The following is a 22,142-nucleotide window of genomic DNA, read 5'->3' as shown; positions in this document are numbered from 1 at the left end:
GCAATATTTAGTGCAATATTTAATACTTAGTGCAATATTTAAAACTTACCTGTTTAACTGCTGGAACATTCAGGAAACTCTTGAAGTAATTGGATTTTTGCTGGGAAGTTTCCATGATACTAAATACTGATGTCCTGGTTGGGCTGATTACTTGATACCTCATCTAAGTAACTTGTTCAGATTCTTGTATTAGGCATTCTTTCATCTGTTTTTCTGCAATGGATTCTTTATATGCCTTTCCAGGGTGTACTTCAAATCAATTAAAAAAAGAGAATGATTCTTGCACCTGTACATAATACTTTTGTTACTTATTACACTGTTTTTCTGTGTCTGAAAGGATTTGAGTTTCCATCTCAAACCTTATAAGTGAATATTATAAAGACCAGTGGAGTGGTATTTTGTTCACCTTCAAATAATTAAATGGGTCCCTATCAGACAATCTGTAACTAAGACCTTTTTTTAAGCCTGGTAAAAAGAACACCTCTGGAAAAGAGAAAGCTGGGACTTTGTTACCTTCTCCTGTGAATGTTTAATATGGGATCGGTAAAAAGTCACTGGGACAAAGCTAACTAGAACAGAGGTCTTCTAACATCCCCATCACTCGAGTGTCCTGACCAATCAGCTCAGTTTTGTGAGACCTACTTCCTTTTAGTTTTTAGTTCTTCAGAGCCTAACTACCTTTTAGAGGGACAGAATTCTAAGTTAATTCTAAGTTAAATGGACATAATTTCTGACCCCCACTACCACTGCCAAATCAGTACTTGCTTTGTCACATCAAGGAAGTGAGTGAGTAGTTCTCATCTTTCTTTACAACTGCATTTGGTTCTATTTGATAGGTGTTAAATCTATGTCCAAAATGGAAAAAATGCACAGATAAAAAGTATGTTTTACTCTGATGGTTACAACACTTGTATAGATAGGAGCTCAGTTTGATGTGACATATATGCTTGCGTATTGCAGGATGAGATTGTTTCAGTGAAACATCCACATAAAAAAATTAAAGCAGAAAAAGAAAATGAAGAAAAGCCTGAGCCAGATATTGGTATAAAGAAGGAAGCTGAAGAAAAAAGAGAGACAAAAGAAAAGGAAAATAAGAGGGATTTGAAAAGGGAGAAAAAAGAAAAAGAGGATAAGAAAGAATTAAAAGAAAAAGATATTAAAGAAAAGAGAGAAAACAAAGTAAAAGAATCCACACAGAAAGAAAAAGAAGTAAAGGAAGAGAAGGTAACTAGGTTTACTTATCTTATATAGCACTAGAAAAGGCCACTAGGTTTTTGTGAATGATTTTGAGATGAAAAGGTATTTTGGATCTGATTGGTTGTCATTTCATTGAAGTCTTTTACATCATTTGAAGTTTTATTTTTACTATCTGAAACCATGAGGACAGGCATATGAAATGGGGAAATTATGTCTTCAATGATATGTATCTTAGCTGGACTGAGAGTAAAAGTGTGCAAGAAATTCTTTTATTCCTCTTCCATTCTCCTTTTCCATCCCACAGAGAAAGTAAAATGTACTGTCACTGTATGTCAGCATAGTTTTTATTCTTGTTATTGAAGAGAATGCAGTAGTTACGGGGATTGTCATATATTATAGGATAATTCCAGAGCCAAAATAAAGTTTACATAAATATTTTTATATCTTGTTTTTAGGTAAATGAAGTCAAATCTGAAAATAAAGAAAAAAGTAAAAAAATTCCATTGTTGGATACTCCAGTTCATATTACTGCAACTAGTGAACCAGTTCCTATATCAGAAGAATCTGAAGAACTGGATCAGAAAACTTTTAGTGTGGTAAGTCCCTTTTTGGTAAGTTAGTGTTTATACTTGATAGTCTAAATGAGGACAATTTCTGATGTTCTTGATTCTGTTATTGGGCACAGTAGCACAGGTGATCTTTTGCTAGTAAAGTCTCAGATCAATGAATGTTATTGGCACTGTACTAAAGTAATTTTTGTCTTCATTTCAGCAGTTTAATTTTGTTGTTTACTGTATTTATGCAGGATAGTAGGAAAACTTACCCAGTGGTCTGTGTGCCAAATAGATTTAGAATATAGACTGTAAAGATACATCCTCAAGAATAACTTGTGTATCCTGCTTCTTAAAGAGTACACATGAATGAACTTCAATGCAATTGCTTGAGTCTCTGGCTTCGCCTTATCAAATATGCCTTTCTTCTTTGTAAAATAACAAGAGAAATTAAGTTTCAGCACTTCCCTCCTTGAGTATTGCAGACTTAAATTAGTAGAGACAGGAAGGAACAAATGCTAAAAGCCCTTAGAAATACCTTACTGGAGTAATCTCTGACACCAAAAGAATTTCATTTAATCACTATTTCTGTCTAAGAACAGAATCAATACTAGAGGAAAAAAGGTACGTACACACAATTTATGTAAAGTTTTATAGGTCTGCTGGGGCCTTTGGAAAAGGTATCAATGAGTTACTTTGAGCAGCTACTCCCCTGTGGGTGTTTCGTCATTCAAATTTCAAGAGTTTTTTTGTTTCTGCCAGCCAGGTTTATTGGTGCTATTGTTGGTGCTGGCTGCGACACGCAAATAAGATTCTCTTGAGTATGGCAGTGACTGGTCTATGTATAGTTTTATTCTAAACAATCCAAGTAACTCACATGTGATTTCCAGGATGAGCCTCAAGTGATTTATATAGATATGTTTGTGTGGCTAAGTGACAGAAAATCACTTGAATTCCATATACAGTTAGATTTTTCTGATCACTTCTGTACTTAAGCAGTGCACTCTGTAAGCTGTCTTTTAAAGGCTACTTTAAGCTGTGGCTAGTGCAATATGTAATGCAGCTGCTTAATTCCATAGAGGTATGAGCAGCAATGGAACAGCTTCCCTGATTTCTTCTGAGTTGTCCCTAGAAGCTTACATGGTAATGGTGATACTTGATTTCATTCCATTCCAAACATTTGTTTGTTTTTTCAAAAATTTTTTTTTTGGGGGGGGGGGGGGGGGGGGCGGGGGGGAATCTACAGACTTCTTTTTGTTCTTACTGGGAGTAACTCTAGGTTGGGTCTATGTATAGAACAACATGGGGGTTTTTGTCCAGGCTTTTTGTTCTGGAATGTATGTTTACCATTATGCCATGGTCAGATGCAGTCTAATTAGCATATTTAACTACACTTTCAAATGGAAATTACTGCTGTGGGTTGTTCAGGCTTAACTAATTTAGCTCTTTGTGACAAGGAGAATATGCATTTCGTCTGTTTACCATGCCATTGTAGTTGGATGGTATTCCTAAGCAAGTGTCTGTAATTTAAATCATGCTAACTGGTTTCATCTGGATTTATTATTAAAACATCTGAGTCAGTGTGAAAATTCAAGAACGCACATATGACATACATCTTTGTTGCCATCACTGTTACTAATCTAGGCATATCGAAACTAGCTTTACCCTAGATAGCACAAGTTCTGCTAGTATCTGCATAGGACTGAGGTTTAAAAACTGGTCAGAGGAGCAATATTGATCCTCTGCTGAATGCCAGATTTAATTGTTGCAGAAAGTATCTGTTTGAAATGTACTGAATACTGTGATATTTAATTTTGACATTGAGTTTGTATAGCTTTCAAGGTGCTAAAAAGTTTAAGTTTTGTCCTATATGCTTGTGCTGAAAGTTATAACTATGATTATAAAACCCAATTGTAAGGAGTCCTTTTCCTCAGAAAATCCCTTGTATTAAATTAGTTCTTTCTTAAATCCTTGATATGTGTATTTTATACAATCTAATGCTTTCATAGAGGAGTAAATTCTCAACTGGGTTTAAAATACAACTTTTTCCAAAGGAAACGTGTAAAACTTTTTTTTTTTGAGAGCTGTGAGCAAGTCTTGTGTTTCATTTGGCTTGTAACAATACTGTCTTTGCCTGTATATATATATATATATCACAGTAAAGGGTGGGTCATGTTTTAGAATTCTTTTTTCTTTTTATTTGAATTAATACATTCCTTTTTTCCATCTTACAGTGCAAAGAAAGAATGAGGCCGGTCAAAGCAGCATTGAAACAGCTGGACCGACCAGAGAAGGGCCTTTCTGAAAGAGAGCAGCTGGAACATACTAGACAGTGTCTAATCAAAATTGGGGATCATATTACTGAATGTCTGAAGGAGTACACAAATCCTGAACAAATTAAACAGTGGAGAAAGTAAGTTACTGTCCTTCGTTTTTCTTGATAAAGGAAAATCTATAATTGCTTCTATTAAGCAGAATAGGTTTTAATTATTTCTTTCATTTCTTATTCTCCCTTTCTTGTATTTTTCTGCTGTTTTCAATAGGAATCTATAAAAAGATGATTATAGATGGTTCTGACTTTTAATTGATTGACTTTTTCATACTGCATAGCAATGCATTTTGTCCAGTAGGTGGAGGCATATCACTTCTTACAACCAAAAGCAAACACTAGGTAACTTGTTACTTAGACTGTGTTTAGTAGAAAAGCATTCTTACCTTTAAGGATCTGTTTTGTTCAACTTTGAGGTTTGGGGTTTTTTTTAATTCCTGTTAAAAAATAGGCAATTCTAAATTTGTGCTGGGCTTTGTATGATCTTGAGTTGCAGAATTCTTTATTCTTTTTAAAATATACTCTAAAATTAAATTACATATTAACTGTGACTTGATAAAAGTATTTATCGTAACATACTCACATGTATTTCAAAAATGAAGAGTTTGCATCATCATGAGGTGACAATTTAAAAAAATTAAGAGAAATTGTTGGTTTGTCAACTTCTTATATTTCATTGTGAATTTCTTAATGCATTTTGAGTTACCTTTATCGGAATGTGTACTTTAATCTTTTATGGTTGAAAATACATCCTGCACTTCCTTATACAAAAGTCTGTTACGTATTCCATTTTCTTGAAGACTTCCGTTAGTGTAGAATGCTTCTGCTGTTTTTACTTGCTTTACTTCAAAATATTAAGGTGATCTGAGATACAAAACCAAGATCCATGTCTTACGCTTTTGGTAAATGTTTTATTTCATTAAGTGGAAACTCGTAATAGAGCTATTATTCATAATAATGCTACAGTATTATATGTAGATTATTAAAATATGTATTTCAGCTATCTTTGATAAGAAGAAGCGTAGTTAAGCTACTTAGCTTATATAAAGTTATACAGGTTTCATTAGGCATACCATTGACTGGTTGTCTACTTTTGCAAACTTCTAGACCAAAATTATAATGTTTAAATAATCACAGTGAAGGAGCAGACTGTGGCTTCCTGAGCCTGCACGCTTCAGATACTTCTGAACACTAGTATTCTGTAGTCTTTTTTAAGCATTCCACCTCTAAATTTGACTAAAAGAATTCTAGACTTTAGATCTGTTACCTGTGATAATAAAAGCAAATGTTTTCTTCAGGGTTTTGGCATCTTGACAGCAACACACTTGATTTGTTCTTCTTCCATTCCTTCGAGCACAGATTAGGCAGAAACTTATTGTCATGCCACTTCCATCCTCTTTCACAGTTCTCATTTGGTTTCAAAAGCTTTGGAATTCTGTGGAAAAACTCTCTCACTGCTATTTTCATGAAATGAGGCTTGTAGGTCAAATGTCTTATACTGTAAGAGATTTCAAGGGTTTTTTACTTACTTTACTTACTTAAATTTTTATTTACTGAGTGGTAAATACTCAAAATTCAAACAAACTTTCAGAAGACATACATAAACCGATAGCTACATTTTTAAGCAGTTTCACAAATCATTCTGTTAACACAATTGTTATTAGTACTACTTTCCGTGCACTTTTCACTCTGAAGTACTTATGATAAATATTACAAAGTGACAAATTGTTAAAGAAATTCATTTTTCAAATGTTTGAAATACAGCTAGGTAATGTTTGCTGTGCAGCTAGGCAATACTGTGTAAATTTTATAGTGTTTCTGGTTTACTGAAGTACTGTTCAAATAATTTCAGCTAAATCCATATTCTGTTGCATAATAAAAATAAATGTATAGGAAAAATTATAACTTCTCTTTTCTTCTTCCTCAGAAATTTGTGGATTTTTGTCTCTAAGTTTACAGAATTTGATGCTAGAAAGCTGCACAAACTGTATAAACATGCAATCAAAAAACGCCAAGAGTCTCAGGTAATGTTTTCAGACCCTTTCTAAATATACAAATATGTATTTTAAGTATTATAACTCTTTTATTAGATTTAAAGGATTATAAGGAACACAGAAATACACTTCAAGTAGCATTTGTGTTTTTAGTAAAGTAGTCTCTTTGGCCAGGATATTTTTCTAATGAATTCAGATGAATTTTGGGATTTAGCAATGAGTTTTTGTACTTGTCTCTTTTAGCAACACAATGACCAGAATATTAGCAGCAATGTGAATACACATGTAATTAGAAATCCAGGTAAGAAACCTTAAGTATATTCTTGTGTTAGATATCTTAGTTTTCTTGTTTATTTAATTCCATCTGTCTCCTAGGTCTTTCTCACACACTGCTAAGTATCACGAACATAGGCTGATTAGCAAAAGTTCACTAGTTTGCTGATGAAATCCAGCAGAGTGCAGACTGAAGCTGGTACTTACTGGTTTTAGTAGCAATTTATTTGACCATCCTTTAAAAAAATTTTGGAAACATTTTTTGTGTTTAATTTTGGGGAGGGAGAGAGGTCTACTCAAAACCTGTAAATTTCTTGGAAATTCTGTGCCTATTTGTAGCTGTTGTAATGTCACTACCATTTAAGAAAGCAAGCTATTCCTTGAAGTCATAGTTTGTAATTAGTTACATGGGCTGTCTTCTATTGTTGACAATAACACTGATTTTTCTATGCTCCCACACCTGCCTTCTTGTAATACTTTCTTTGTGTTATGTAACACTGTGTATTTTCATGGACTTAAAATCAACATTCAAGTGGTATTCCTAAAATACAGTAAGTCTTTCATGAACAAGGTGTACCTTTAAAACTCTTATTCACGCTAAGGCCATCCCTTCTTAGAGAGGAAGTTGCTACCATTCTGTCTAAAATTGCTCTACTAAAGGCACCTCTACTCACTGCTCATTTGGACCACGCTTAGCTTCACAGACTGAATGGAGAGGTTGAAAAGTTTAGTTTCTGAGTCCTACACACCTACATTCTGGTTTGCTTCTGTTTTACTTCTGGGTTTCTTTCAGTTCGCTCGGATTAGTGCATTTGTCTTTCAACTATTTAGATCTTGTTTCTGTCAAATTATAATGTCACTTTCATACCACTTTACATCTGACAGGTAGATGTGCTGTTTGAATTAGGTGAAGAAAAGACTTCCTTTTAACCTCTGCTTTATTAAACAGATGTGGAAAGACTAAAGGAGAATACAAACCATGATGACAGTAGCAGGGACAGTTATTCTTCTGATAGACATTTTTCACAATACCATGATCATCATAAAGACAGGCATCAGGGAGATGCTTACAAGAAAAATGACTCTAGGAAAAGGCCCTATTCAGCCTTCAGCAATGGAAAAGATCACAGAGACTGGGATCACTACAAACAAGACAGCAGGTGAGTTTCTTCAGCAATTTTAAAATCTGTTCAGAATTCCCTTCCTGTTTTTGTAGTATGGTTGTAGCAAGCACCAAAACATCTTTTTTGAGTAGTGCAAAATTGCAAAGATATCTCTCTAATGCAGTTCTGTTGATTTGACATAATTGTGGCTCTTAACGTGTATTCAGTAACACTAATACAAATAATTTCTATTTTTTAGATACTACAGTGATAGTAAACATAGAAAGTTAGATGACTACAGGAGCAGAGACCACAGGTCAAACCTGGAAGGAAGTTTAAAAGACAGCCGGGCTCATTCAGATCACCGTTCCCATTCAGACCTCAGGATACATTCAGATCATCGTTCCACTTCAGAGTACAGCCATCATAAATCTTCTAGAGATTATAGGTACCACTCAGACTGGCAAATGGACCACAGAGCTTCGGGTAGTGGCCCAAGGTCACCATTAGATCAGAGGTCTCCTTATGGTTCAAGATCTCCCCTAGGACACAGATCTCCATTTGAACACTCATCAGATCACAAAAGTACACCTGAACATACATGGAGTAGCCGGAAAACATAACAAAGACTGACACTTTCTGGACCTTCTTTTAGCCATATACAGAAAACTAACACAGTAATTGCCTTACATGACTTGAAAGATACGGACTGGATATTCTGTCAGTAGCAGTATTGTTACTTCTTTCCAGGATGCAAGGTCTATTATCCCAATAGAAGAAAAATATTTTTGTATTTAAAGTTTATGCTGCACTGTGCTGCAAATGTTGTGGCACTCTTTTTTTAAGAAATGAAAGATGTTTACTTTTACAGGGACCTCAACACTGCCCCTTTCAGACTGGATCTTACTATAAAACTCTTCATGTCAAAGTGGTTTTAGGCTGAACACGTTTTAAATTATGTTTGTAAATGAACTTTTAAACACTGACCTGTGCTCATATTTCAGGAACGAATGAGGAGTTTATTTTCTTTTGTTTCTTAGTAAAGAACTCTCAAGGACTTTGTTCACTTTCCAAAGCTACTTGTTTACATTGTACACTGCGACCACCTTGCCGCTTTTTCATCACAAGCTTGAATATTTAAATTCTGTACCTATAACTGTAAAATAGCCAGGATTTCTCCTGTTTGTGATCAGTTATAATGCCTTTTTACAAAACAAACAAACAAACAAAAAAATAATAATAATAAAAACAAAAAACACACAAACAAATGGCTGTAAATTATTGTAAATTAATTAAATGAGCTTTTTTCCCTCTCAGGCTTTTTCTGACTGTTCCTTTCCCCACCAACTCAGGCCTTCTTGTCACAAGTATGAAACAAAATCAGTGTACTTACATGTTTTAATAAAATATCTTGATGGAATCACTGTTCAGAATGTAAAAATGGGGAAAGGGAACATTTCATTCCATTTAGTGCTCCTTTTTTATTGGATACATATTGGATTTTAGATACATGTTTTGGTTTTTTTGGGGGTATTTTTGGTTGTGGTTTTTTTTTTCCCTATTAAACTGTCAGTGTTGTGATTGTTTGTAATGAAATGGTAAGAAATATCCAGCTAAACTGTGCTCTGGAAGGTTTTTCAGGTGCATTGGTTTTAAAGAAGGAATGTTAAATATCTGAACACTTCAGAATCCAAATCAGCCAAAATTTATTGTAAGTCCATTTTGTGTTCCCTCTTCAACATGGGCAATAATGTAAAATGTGCTATGCAGCCAGTTAATATTTTAGAAGATTTGAATTACTTTATTGACAGAATTGTTACAATGCACACTGATTGTACATAGATAACTTCTATCTGACAAATTAAATTTAAACTAAAAGGATATGTGGGCTCTTGTAGTTTTCTGCTGTGTTTTTTCTCTACAGCGTTACTTTTTCTCAGGTTTACCCATAAAAACGTTGAACTCTAAGTACTAAATTTTAATACGCAGTGTGATAATCAGGGAATATATCTAGCCTGGCATCATGTGGTTGGAGCTGTATCTGTTGCTCCAATTTTTCTCTGCTCTTGCAATGTTGAGCATTTTTTCCAATTAAACAGGTTTCTATGAAAGCATTAATATAGAACCAACATCTGTCTACAGAGTATCTGTTAGGATCTCACTGTAGGTATAGGTGCCGCACATTAAGTTTTAAGCCTATTTAATGTAGGCTGGGACTCAATTAATGCTGCTTCATTTCTTAACTCTTCATCTTCCCAGGATCTGGAGGGTTTTGAGTTGTTCTGCTTTTGAGCTTAATTGCTGAAGCAGGTTTTAGGCAGTGGAGTGGTGTCTGATAAGGTTGTGCATGCGTGCCATGCATCTTCTGCTTCCAATGGTGAAAATTTAGAAGTTGGAGCATCTCCAGCCATTGACTGATTCTTACTGCTTGGGTAGTGCATAGATCCATCAATAGAGCATAGAGAGGGCAGTCCCACTAAGCCTGGTTCACCATCAGTGTAGCTATATTATGGCATTGTGGCTGAGTATGTCTAATGTGACATGGTCAGTCTGCATCTGTTTTTGTTAAAGGTATCTCGGGTCAGTCTGAAATAAGCAAGACAGAAAATACCTGGTGGCTTTGATGATTAGGATCTTTGGCAGTTAGTCTACTTAGGCTGTGTTAACTTTTATTCAATCATATTTACAGATTTACAAATCACGTTTGCAACAGTTTAAATTTTTCCCCTCTGGTTTCAATTAAGTCTGAAGTATAAAGTTTGATGGTGGAGATAGCCTTCATTGCTTACGAGGCTGACTGTGAATGGTGTATCTTACTATTTAGGAGAATCCCGTATCCTCTCCAAATAAGCCATATATAATTTATTTTCCATGCACGCAGATTGGATCCTTCTTTTGTTCATTTGTAATGAAAAGTCTTCAAGGAGTGTGTCCAGTTCCGAAGCATCCATCAGATATTGATGTTGCAATATCAGTATTGTCTGTAAGAGCTTTTGGGAAGTAAGAATTCTGGTGACTGCAAGAGAACTCCTCATATGGCTGTTGATAAAGATTCAGGTGTTTCATCTACCATGGAAGTCTAAGATTTCCATCTTAATCCTGTTATGTATTTCTGGTCTACCATTCCCAGTACTGCCTAAAAAGAGTAGATTGTTGGTCAGTCTGTATTGCTGCTATTAGTTTTAAGGACAGAGAAATGCATGCTCTGACTGGTTGCCATTAGTTCATCAGCTGCTGTGTTCACATCATCGTCTACCTGCTCACAGTCACTCTGTTTTCCCCATTTTGATTTTCAGTGCAGATGTCCTGGTGTCTGAGCGGCACTCAAACAGCTTCTGGTTTCTGAGAGCCTTTCACTGCTGTCAGGAACAGGACTTGCAAAGGATTCAAGCACCAACCACAAAAGCACGGCAGTTTCTGCAGAAACATGATGCTCCTATAAAATGCGTGTGCCCCAACCGCCCTTTGAGACATGGACAGCAGAGCGACCTAGAGCACTGACTCCCTAGGCTGAATACCTTTGATGCCCGTCTTCCTTCTTTTCAGAGCTCGACTGGCTTGTTTTGTCCTTGTATGATGCTCTGTCATTAGCAAATGGATCTTGTCACCTCCACAGCCCTTACTGTTTAGCTGCAGGTTTCCCACTGAAAGTGTAAAATCCCAGTGAAGTACTCTTGTAGCTATGTATTTTAAAAAGCTGTTTCAATCTCCAGTGTTTATGCTTAGTGTTGTGTTCAGTGACAGCAGCTTTTTGTGGTAGGAAATTACCTCACCATTACTTGGGAAGGTGCGCAAGACTGAAGACACTAAAGGAGATCATCCTGATACAGCTTTTCTTCCTGATGAGATGTTCTATTGCAAGTTTCTCCATGATCAAGTCTTATTTGAACAGCAAATTAATCAAATCCTAGCTTCTTTTTGTGTACTATGGTTGAAATTAGGTCCTCTCACTTTTACCTTTACAGAAATAAATGTAGACAATCTCTTGCTTCTGTTAGAGAGTAGTAAAGACTATTAAAATAGGTAACACTTGGTATGAGTCATCCACTTGTACTGATCAAGGTTTGTTTTACTGAACTATGTTGGGACAGATATGCAGTCCTGTCACTTGTACCTCTTCATTCTTCCAACAAGCTACTATGGTTGCACCTGAAATTTAAGCGTTGTTCTTAAAACTTTATGCTGAAGCTGTTATTTGTGAAACGCTCCAGAAGCAGTAGCTAAAAAATACAATTGTGTGAGACACCACTACGAGCAGAAAGAAGAGGTTCATGGAAATTGCTATTTGTTTCTTGTCATTTTTCTCTGTAGTCCAATTATTCTTCTTAAGATACCAGTCAAGTACAAAAGAGTAATGGGGAGCACATTCTGGTCCACCCTTAAACTCTCACACTGTATGGGGTCAGTGAAAGATCTTCCTTTGGGTATGTCCAATACTAAAACAAAGAATGTTTCTAGCATGTATTTTCCAACCCCCTAGCCCTATCAATTTATTGGTAACTATCTTATTTTTTCATTTTCAAAACTTTGAACAAGTAAAAAATTGCTTTGGGGGAAATAATGACATTTAATGATGATTGTTGTTTTATAGAGAAGTGGTAAGTCCTGGTCAAGTGCGTAATTTTCAGTTTACTCCAAAACTTCATTATTTACATGAACTGATAAATGCAGAAAACGTGCATGCATTTATTGTGGATTATTAAGATTGTATTTCAAATTTGTTTTCTTCTGTTGTATAATATGACTTATTTTCATGAATTTTAATCATTCACAGGAAGTAAACTGAGCAACGGTCCTTTAAATACATAAGTGCTATCTGATTTTTATGAAGAAACTTCAAAGCTATTAATTATAGTTCTGTGTTTAGTCAACACCCGCGATCTAACTGTAACCCTAAACTGCTTAGTCCAAGCTTGATTCATTACACTACTTCTTTTACTGTAAGTAAATCTATAAGGAAAAGATATAAGGAAAAATGTGGCCATGTAATGGTCTACAACAATATATATGAATGACATATGAGGTAGCTGCTCTCTGAACCTTGGTTAACTGCTTAATCTTTCTGTAACAAGTGACCCACAACCTTTGGCCGCAGCAAGTAACGTGGCCTCATATTGAAGTTCCCGTGCACCTGGACCTCCGTTCCATTATGGGGCTAACACAGAAGATCTCTCCTGCACATAAATAGTCAGGCAGTGGGGGGTCTATTTCACCTAACCCTCCTCAAGTGTTTCCTTGGCAGCATATGTTATCTCTTACATGACTGAATATAAAGAAGATACTGATCATTTGCCTCCCACGGCATGGCCCCAAAGGACCCTGCAGCGCTTTGAGGAAAGGGCAGCAGGACACAGACTGCCAGAACAATTCATACATTGCACAGGTCAATCTTGGGCCACATTTGAAGGGCCTCTGGTAAAGAAGTCTGCAAGGGATGGGCCATGGGCCAGATCTCGTTGGCAAACCACAGCATGGGCACGTTCTTACTGAGAAAATTAATCCAGCTGTACCAGCTCTATTCTGGAATGGATTTGCAAACTTTTAATACAACATAGTGCCTTTTTGTGTGAAGGTGGTAAATTTAAGCCAGTGAAAATACACACTACTGACTAAAGCCATATGAAATGTTTTTCTGTTTAGAATTTCCTGCCAAAAGTATTAATCCTAAACTTGAGCAAATTGGTGTAATTGTGAGAGCTGGGCATTAGCACAGTTGATCCTGTATAGTTTGAGGTACCATGTTTGCACCAACAAAAAGGAGGGCGCTGCTGGAAGGGCAACGGTCTTACAGCTGTGTAGGGGGTGCCTGGCTACACTTTGTGGGGAAGAGGAGTCAGGTGAAGTGTGTGTTTCATGGGTGCCAGCCGAGTGATCACCAGGGAGATGGGGCCACAGCGTACTGCCAGTCCATCTGACCCCTACTATTCAAACCTGAAGTATCCAAGCCCAGCCTGGTACTGATGCCCCTGATTTTCCCAGCCCAAATTCTTGGTACTTTAAAACTGTATTCTTCCCTTCAAATGCATTGTACTGGGCCAGTCTCTACCTAGTGACTGACGAGAGGTGTTTGGAGTGTATGTCCATCAGCTAACAGAACAGATCACCCTGTAGGTCCTCCATATTCCAGCATGTTCTGGTCAAGTTTTTAAAGTATAAACTCCCATTCTATATGGGATGTTATCTTTGATAGTGCAGCCTTCCCCATTCTGTTCTAATTAAGTGAATTCATTATAAGATGAATAATATTTACTCTCAGACAAGAATACAGCCAGAATACTAGAACAAATGAATATGAAATTATCTGAAAGGCTCAGTATGCCTAATTGTTACAGTCTGCAAGTATGTATATCTCTTGAAATAGTTACCTTTGTGAAGTTCAGGGACATATCCTCAGACAATCATAGATGACTGCCCTTCTGCAGTTTTAAAATTCTAGAGAAACTCCATAATCGTGACTGCAAGTGGAAAAAAATCCAACCCTAGTTGCTCTATCATAGAGACACAATGGGAGAATGTGTGAAGATTAAAAGAGTTTGTATTATTTCAAGTTACAATACTGAAAACAAGTATGATGTATCTTATAGCATCAATTTATTTGTAAATTATCTAATTTGCTTTTAAATTTTTGAATATTGCATCTGTACTTAAGGATCAATCTTGTAATTTGGTGGAAAATTACTCTTAATAGGGAGAACACAATGTTATTTAAGTATAAAACTCAAACCAGACATTATTAGAACCACAACCTATGTTTCCATAATTACAAAAAAGACATTGTCATTATTAATTTGAATTTTGCGTACATTAACTGAGTCAAGTTATTTTTCCATTAATAACCTAAATGCTTAATGTATGGGTTTGTAATATAATAATATACAGAATAAACAGATGGACTGACAGCCTACCATTTCTTTACAAAAGAAATGTTTTCAATAAGTACACTGTAAACATTCAAAACTGAGGCAAGAATATTTTTAGATGACAGTATTTTCAAATTTTTTCCATAAATGTGACTCAACATTTGCATAATCGCAAAACAAATCACTTAAAAGTTAGTTGATTCCAGAACTAAGTTTGCTTGCAGAATCTTAATTCAGACCCCTTTATGCAATTCTTATGATGCAATTTTAATGACAGAGCCCCAAACTACTTTTTATAATGAAGCCCGCTTCACGCACTGCAGAGAGTGCATGAAGTAAATTCAGTATTTCCTTTCTTTTATCGTTATTCAGTGTGTGATCAGGGAGTAAAAAACTAATCATTTCTTCTGAGGTGCAGTGATGCACTCAGTTTAGTACTGCAAACACTTAAAAATGTATGTTTTATGAGACGAATTGGTATCATTCCAGCATAACAAGGGGGACATGAGACACACATCAGTTAGTAGTAATGTCTTTTGAACACCAAAATACTTTAATGTATTTTATTTTATCCTCACCTGGTGCTTCCAAATACTACAATTTATTCAGTATTTCTTCATCCCTTAATACCTTCTTTCAGCCATCAGGATTGACTCAGATCTCTTGGCCTAGAATTTTTTTCTCCTAGCTTGTTCCTGAGCCCTCCAGGAAGGACCTCTGATTGCGGCAGGAAGGCAAGCATGGCTGGTGCCAGGTGTTCCTGTTGGGGCAAGCTGGGAGATGAGACAAGCTCATTCGCTTGTCTGAAAAATAGCATGTGGGAATTCTGATTACTAAACTAAGTCTTTTCATTGGCTCTTGACTTAAAAATAAAATACTCAGCAGATGTGAGAAACAAAATGAGGAAGCTGAAAGCAGGCTTATTGAGGGAGACCTGTTCCGAGTTATGCCATCAGTTCACAAATGTTGGAAGTGAACTGTGTACAAGATGTGATCCTGTTTCTCTATGGTAGGAACTCATACGTCATTTTCTTCCTCTCTTTTTCACACTTCGAAACTTGAGTGCTAAGTTGAATGAAAATTTTAAAGTTCAGCTTCAGAGTTCCAGTGCACCAGTGTTGTTCTGACAAAATTGCTGCTTCTGGAATTTTTTGAACAGAAGTGCCCATCAGGGTCATGACTGAGACTCAGACTCCTGCCTGTACCTCTGTGAGGGAGCAAATGTGGAACAACTGCAACCTTCCCTTGGTTCTCTCTTCCAATCTGTTGCAGAGGCGGCGAGTGGTTGAATGTAATCTTAAAACTAAACACATTAGGCATGTGGTTATTGGCCTTGTTGGTGTCCCACATATAAATACCCTGGTATTCCCAGATGCCAAAATTACACAGAATAACAGAATAAGCAACCTTTGGGCTATGTAGTTGGCATCACCTGTGGAAAGCATTTTCTCAAAGTAGTCAGTTGTCTCACCAAACACTGTGGATGATTACTACAGTATATCTTCCATCTGCTTTAGGAGTGCGACAGCAAAGTAAATCTGGAAGGCCTCAAATCTTTCGATGTTTGCCAAACACTGAACCGAGCTGCAAGGCAGATACCAGGTTTGGAAGACTGGCCCTGAAATAAGTGTTCCACAGAGACAGTGAAAAAAATCTGAATTTCAGCCAGCTGTGAGAGAAGTTGCTCCGTAGTCATTCATGGGAATGCTAGCACACAGCTGCAGATGGAAAGAGCACATGTGTGCTCTGTGGCAGTCAACAGCACCTGGCTCTCATGGCCTACCCTCCATTCATGCTTCTTGGGAGCATGGGAGAAACAGGGAATTTAGATGGAGTTGTGTGGTTACAGCTGTTTAAAGAAAACACAAAACATCCTCTGCCAATGTCCTCTCATTGCCACCCAAATAGCAGACCGGTGGATGCTACAGGAAGTTATTCACTCTGTCATAACTGATTCTTCAACTGCAACATCTTTAAGAATCGTAATTACTATGGGGGGGATAAATAGCTATAGCACCCACAAGTCAGTAATTATAATTGTTTATTTAATAACTATTTGACCACCTACATTTGGAGGCTTCAGATTCTACAGAGTCTCAGATTTTGGATAACAGGATATCCATTTAGTCATATGTAAAAGGAAATTCTGTATTATTAGTGGAAGTATTCTTTTGGGGAGCCTAGTAAGGAACAAATGCCTTGATTTTTTTTTTTTTTTTTTTTTTTGGGGGGGGGGGGGGGGCGGTGTCAGATCTTCTTGTCCCAAAATATCTGTCGTTATTTCTGGCTTATTACTTTTATAACATTGGTTTGAAGATTTGAGTTCCTCACTGTTCTCAGACTCTTTTGAGCCGGGTGCCTGTTGTTATCGTTGTGGATGTACAGAAGCTTCCAGAAAATGTTAAATACTTGGCAAACACCCCATACATCTACAATAGGATTTTAGACTGAGTAAGGAGTGGATTTTTGAAGTGCATTTCCTGATCCCTTCCACTCTCTGCACTCTGATTTGCACTATAGAGCAGTCTCCCTCTGCACAGGGCTGGATAATTTCAAATGAAGCCTAAGGGGAAGACACCCCCCAAGCACTCAGGCCACAGGAGCAGACTAAAGCTCGACTGATGTAACCCCCTCCTCCCCGAAGGTGTGGGGTGTGGATGTTGGGTTCTCAACTGGTTTTTTTGCTCTGCAAACCCACTCCTACTGCACTGCATGACTTGCTAATGTAGGCATAGCTTCCCTTCCCCCTAAGGAAAGCAGTGAGAGAGTGCAGAAAAACTGAAAAACTTTTGCACACACCCCACCCGGGGTAGGTCTCCTCAGACTGGTGCTTCCCAGCAGATGCAGGGATGTCATCTCTGTCCTTTCCATGCCAATTCCAGAGCTTTCATGGTTACTCCAGTTCTCCCACACAGGGGTACAAAGAACTGCCACATACCAGCTGTCTTAGGCATTGTTAGCTTTTAGCTTATCGATTAAGAATTTTAATGAGGTAGTGAGGTACTCTCCATTTGCAAATATTCTGTATAATATTAAAAATAATTGCTTTTTTCTGTCACGTCAGTAAAAATTATTAGAACAATTTACTGTACTTATTGAATGCAGTTTGACTGATTAAGTGGGACATGCCTAAAAAGACAGGTTCTGATGGATTATCCTCATTTCTTCTTCATGATTATTTCTTCCCTTCATATATGTCACCAAGAAACAGCCCTGTGGCAGCTACTGTAAATGCTTGTTTGTACGTTTCAAATCTCTCAAGCACTTTATTTTTTCTGTGACCATTTTTTAGATACTAACTGCTCGTTTTTCTCTTTTAACATGATTTTAGAAAGTGAAAATAGGGAGAGGTTTTTATGAGTGAGCAGAAAGTATCGCACTATTTGCTAATCAGAAAGTACTGCTTGAAGTGCAAGATGTTTATTTAGTAAGCTCAGCTTCATTTTGTTTTGTAAATTCACGTTAAATGATGTAGTCTTTGTAACAGAATATACTTTCTTTTCTCCTTTACTCTGCTATTCAATCTTCTCATGTGATAGAGATAGATACATTTTTATAATTAGGGTTCTATTCTTCATCTTGAGTAGAAGACGGGTGGTGGAGTGGGAATGGTCCTTCTCTTCCCAGATCTTCCGAGGAGCAGTTTGAGCCACTAGCTGCACTTCCAGCTGTGTTAAACGGCAAGCGAGCTGCTGAAATGCTTCCCTTGGAAAGTGCGGAGCACGGTTTCTACTTCAAGACTGCATGACTGTGAAAGCTTAATACCTAAATGGTTAAAAGAAATCTATTTACAAACGTTTGCATGAGCAGTCATATGTAAATACTCATTTCTCTAAACTTACTAGCAACGATCAGTAATTTCAAAGAATACAGTACAATGAATGCTTTAATATGGATGATTTCTTTTCCTGAAGCATTGGGAATGTTTGATTGTTAATTAGATGTTAAATATTTGATGATTAACCATAAGATTCTTCGTATTTATTTCCAGCTTTGTGAGTAGTTCAGTTTGACAGGTGAGATTTTCATGCTTCCTATGGTCTGTGTATTTCTCTCAAACCTAATTCATATGTAAAATACATGTGTTGTTAGCCATACTTTGAGTTCCAGAACAGAGCAATCTTCTTGTAATGAATTCCAAAACTGAAAATTTGAGAACTAAACAGTTGGTACAGTTAGTTTCAGATCTCTCTAGACTGTGAAGTAAGCCCTGTTTTATTTTCCCACAGAAAGAACAATCAGATTCTAAAATGACCACTACGGCACAAATATAAGGAGGTCATCATGTCTATTTCTGATGTACTTTATTGTTTGAAATGAATATTACTAGGAAAGCTTAGAGCATCAGAAAGAGGGACGAGAACACAGAAGCAAAGCATCATAGAATCTAAGAGAAGACCTTTAAAACCAATGTTTCAGCTAATGGATAAAGAAAGTGAAACTTTCATCATGGAATTGGATAATATCATGATAGCATTGTACAACGCTTAGGGTTCAAGAAAAAGAGCAAAGGAGACAAAGAACAAAGGAGAGTTTTTCCAGCAATCCACTGATCTTAATTAAAGTCTAGGGCAGTGCTTCTCAGCCTTGTGCCTGACCTCGCTTAATCATGTCTCCCGATAGCAATAAGGGATGTGTCAGCTTTTCTAAGATGCTGTGGCTTCAAAAGCCTGAACCCCTGCTGTACTTGAGGAAGCAGGCAGAGTCTGTGCATACAGGTGTGGGAAATGGAGACTCCCAGGAAGGCAAAGGCTGGAAACTGGTGGCTTTTAGTCCCAGGAGGGTATTCTGCCCCACCTGCAGGTCTGCACATACAGAAGAGTTTCAGTGCCCTGGTAGCAGATGTGGGGCTGGGAGCTGCATTTGGTGAAGCACCCCAGCTGGCTGCACCTGAGCCCCACAGCAGACGGGGGATGTGGCAAGTGACAGCAGTGTGAAGCTGCCTGCTGTGGGGCAGAGGTCCCCATCTGCTGACCTGACCTAGGTCAGGACTTAGGGAGGTTTGCTGCTTGCCAGGGGTTTGGATCTAGGACGTTGTGGGGAGGCTGCCAAGGCTTCTCTGGCTCTCGGCCTATTCCCCCCTGCTGCTCTTCCACATGAGCACCAGCAATACGGCCAGGGGAGACCTGGAGCATAGCAAGAATGACTATGTGGCTCTGGAGGCGAGGGCCAAGGGCACCAGGGTCACTTGCCAGTGAAAGAAGGAGCTTGAGGAGGAGTGGATAGATCCTGCAAGTCAACACCCAGGTTTGCAGCTGGTATCAATTATAGGGTTTCAGCTTTTATGACTGCTGGGCCATTCTGAGGATCAAGGACTGCTAATTGGTCCCACCTGACTGAGTGTGACAAAACACCTTGTCAAGTTTGTCAAGTCTGGCCAACCTGGTGAGAAGAGCTTTAAGCTAGGAACAGCAAGGGAGGGAGACGATGATCTGCAATCATGAGAGGAAGTTGTGGCCTGGATTGACAAGCAAAAGGCATGGGGTGATGTAGACAGGAGAGACCCTGAAGAGAGCAAAATAGGGTGGAAGGGGGCCCACCCCAAGTGTAGGCACAAAAATAAGAATGTGCAGAGAGGACTGCACAATGGCCAAAGCTCTCACACCCTTTCCGGAAAATCACTGTGACTGGGTGCCTCTCTACATGCATGTAGCATGTAGTCACTAGGGTCTTCACCTGACTGCCATGACTTTTCAAATACAACAGAGAGTGGCTTAGCAACTACATCTGCCAGATCCCTCAGGATCTTGGGATGCATCTCGTCAGGTCCCTTGGATTTGTGGATGTTCAAAATCTAGGCTCATCTGCAAAAATAGGAGCTTGTTAAATTACAGGGATTACAGCCTTTAATCACTGAAGAATTTAGACACCTAGATTGGATACTGCAGTCCTCAGAGCCTGCACACAGCTGTTGCCTAATCCGGTAGTACCTGAAGGGCTTCAATTTTCTATATTAAAATTTGCTGCCTTTCTAAATTTCTGCTTCTGATCACACACCCACACTATCCCTGGCTTCAAAGATCTGAGCAGCTCAGTGCTATCTCCTGCCTACACCCAAGAGGACACATTTATATACTTGTCTTCCTTCAGGGTTCAATCCTGTAGGCATTTTCACTTGCCCCTAGTTTGCCAGATCTCAACATTTGACATTTTTATTTTCCCTTGTGGCTTTGGCAAGACGTTTTGTGACATAACCGCAGAAATGGGATAGGTATTATTCATGTGTAGAAAGCTATGTTGTGAATTTCTTCCAGTCTAGGTAGAAAATCTTTAAGTGTAGCAAGGTGAGAACACAAAGGTCTGTTAACTTCACCGTGAAATACGGATTTTTTTATTTTGGGCTGCGTATCTGCTTGCTTGAATTAGATTTGTGGGTGTCGGAGTGGGAAGGCACTGCTGAAAACCTAGAGGTGAAATGGTAACTTCAGCTCCGCTGCTTCCTTGATAGGATAAGGCACTCAAGTGTAGGGAAGTTATGAGAAGTGTTTTGATCCTTTACAGAAAAATGCAGTTAATGGTGAGTGCTATGAGCTTGAAAGAAAGCTTTGGAGGGCACAGGCAGGGGAAAGAGCTTCCTCAAGATTCAGGGATGCAGTGCTCCAGCCAAAGCTGATACACAATACTCTAATCCCTGTATTCAAAGTTACGTGTAAGGATGAAATAAATGAAGAATGGAAAAACTGTATTCCCCCTCTACGAGTAGGATAGACTGAATGCTTACTCTGTGGATAAGGAACAAAGGTGAAAAGGATTGGCAGTGATATGCTCTTTATTCAAGATGGAGAAATGCCTAATTGTCTTAGAGGGTCTAAACCACCAAATAAAGTCACTTTGGCATATTATAAAATTATATCCGGAGACTAAAAATCAAGCAGACTATGTACACACTGATCCATACGCACACTTAACCTCCAAGAACCACACTGAGGGCAAATTAGCAAAAAAACCCGCACTTAAATTGTTATCCGGGGAAGTTTCATTAATGATTGTCAGATAAACTTTGTTGTCCACAATTAAACTGCAGTTAGCAGCTCTATGTTTAAGGCAAGTACTCCACCAGAGGCCAATATATTGCCATTTAGCTACTGGCAGTTTAAATATCCAGTAAAAATATCCTCTGAGCAAAGCTGAAATTGCGAGGTTTTTTTACTTCTTGTCATTAGACTAAATAGTTCATTTATAAATGAACTGCTTTTAGATTGCAGGGTTGCAGGTTTCGGGTGCTGTTTTTTACCCAGAGAGATATTACATAGCATGTTGATTTTAAGGGTTTGCATTGTAATTGTTAGCACTATCAGGCAAGTGATCTTTTCTTAATATTGAAAGAGCTGGTAAGATCTTCACTTTTGAAGTAAACCTCCTTATTTCCCCCTCCCTTTTACCATGCTTTGGTTTACATCTCTGGATGAAATGGATCTTTCCTGGTGAAACTAAATGGGAAGAAGTGTCCAGAAGATCATGTAATGTACTCCAGCTGCTGACAGCTGTTTGCTCTGTTTGAGCCAGTGTAGAACTAAGCCAAAGCAAAATCCTCTGAAATGTGCAGAACTAGTCATTTCACTATACACTTCTGGTCCCATCAGACAATGTAGGAGCAATATCCTAGCACTTTTTTGAACAAAGTTATATTTGGCTCATTTTTCATAATTGTGAAGTTAGACTTTCCACCAGAGTCTAAACCCAGAAGTAGAAAGTGTTTCTATTTGTAAGGGTCCTCTATTTCAGTCAGTGAAACAGCTGCATCACGATTACCAGGTTTTCTGAACTGGTCAACAATAAAAAATAATGCATCTAGAGAAAGCCAAAAAGTAATCCACAGTCTTACAAGGGTTAGC

The 22,142-nt window shown here is 37.8% G+C and overlaps 2 protein-coding genes across 7 annotated transcripts in view; one reads left to right on the top strand and one right to left on the bottom strand.

Annotated features, from left to right (window-relative positions):
* Nucleotides 1-10,908, top strand: part of CHD1 (chromodomain helicase DNA binding protein 1) — a 66,095-nt gene extending 55,187 nt beyond the window's left edge. For 2 of the 5 annotated variants that reach the window (XM_076361572.1, XM_076361571.1), the window contains 7 exons: nt 961-1,224; nt 1,653-1,793; nt 3,983-4,161; nt 6,005-6,101; nt 6,315-6,372; nt 7,294-7,504; nt 7,707-8,763. In XM_076361572.1, coding sequence (XP_076217687.1) covers nt 961-1,224; nt 1,653-1,793; nt 3,983-4,161; nt 6,005-6,101; nt 6,315-6,372; nt 7,294-7,504; nt 7,707-8,070 — 1,314 coding nt within the window. In that variant the 3' untranslated portion in view covers nt 8,071-8,763. Of the gene's footprint in view, nt 1-960; nt 1,225-1,652; nt 1,794-3,982; nt 4,162-6,004; nt 6,102-6,314; nt 6,373-7,293; nt 7,505-7,706; nt 8,764-10,743 lie in introns of those variants that run through there. The other 3 variants (XM_076361574.1, XM_076361573.1, XM_076361575.1) reach the window with 2 other exon arrangements.
* Nucleotides 10,909-16,543: 5,635 nt separating this feature from the next.
* RGMB (repulsive guidance molecule BMP co-receptor b) overlaps nt 16,544-22,142 on the bottom strand; it is a 34,261-nt gene continuing 28,662 nt past the window's right edge. The window contains exon 6 of one of the 2 annotated variants that reach the window (XM_076361577.1): nt 16,544-18,072. In XM_076361577.1, coding sequence (XP_076217692.1) covers nt 17,981-18,072 — 92 coding nt within the window. In that variant the 3' untranslated portion in view covers nt 16,544-17,980. Of the gene's footprint in view, nt 18,092-22,142 lie in introns of both variants that reach the window. The other variant, XM_076361578.1, reaches the window with a different exon arrangement.

The sequence above is a fragment of the Aptenodytes patagonicus genome, chromosome Z, assembly GCF_965638725.1.
Source record: "Aptenodytes patagonicus chromosome Z, bAptPat1.pri.cur, whole genome shotgun sequence".
Classification (NCBI taxonomy): Eukaryota; Metazoa; Chordata; class Aves; order Sphenisciformes; family Spheniscidae; genus Aptenodytes; species Aptenodytes patagonicus.
Note: the sequence above shows the minus strand (reverse complement) of the source record. Positions and strands in the feature narration are given on the sequence as shown.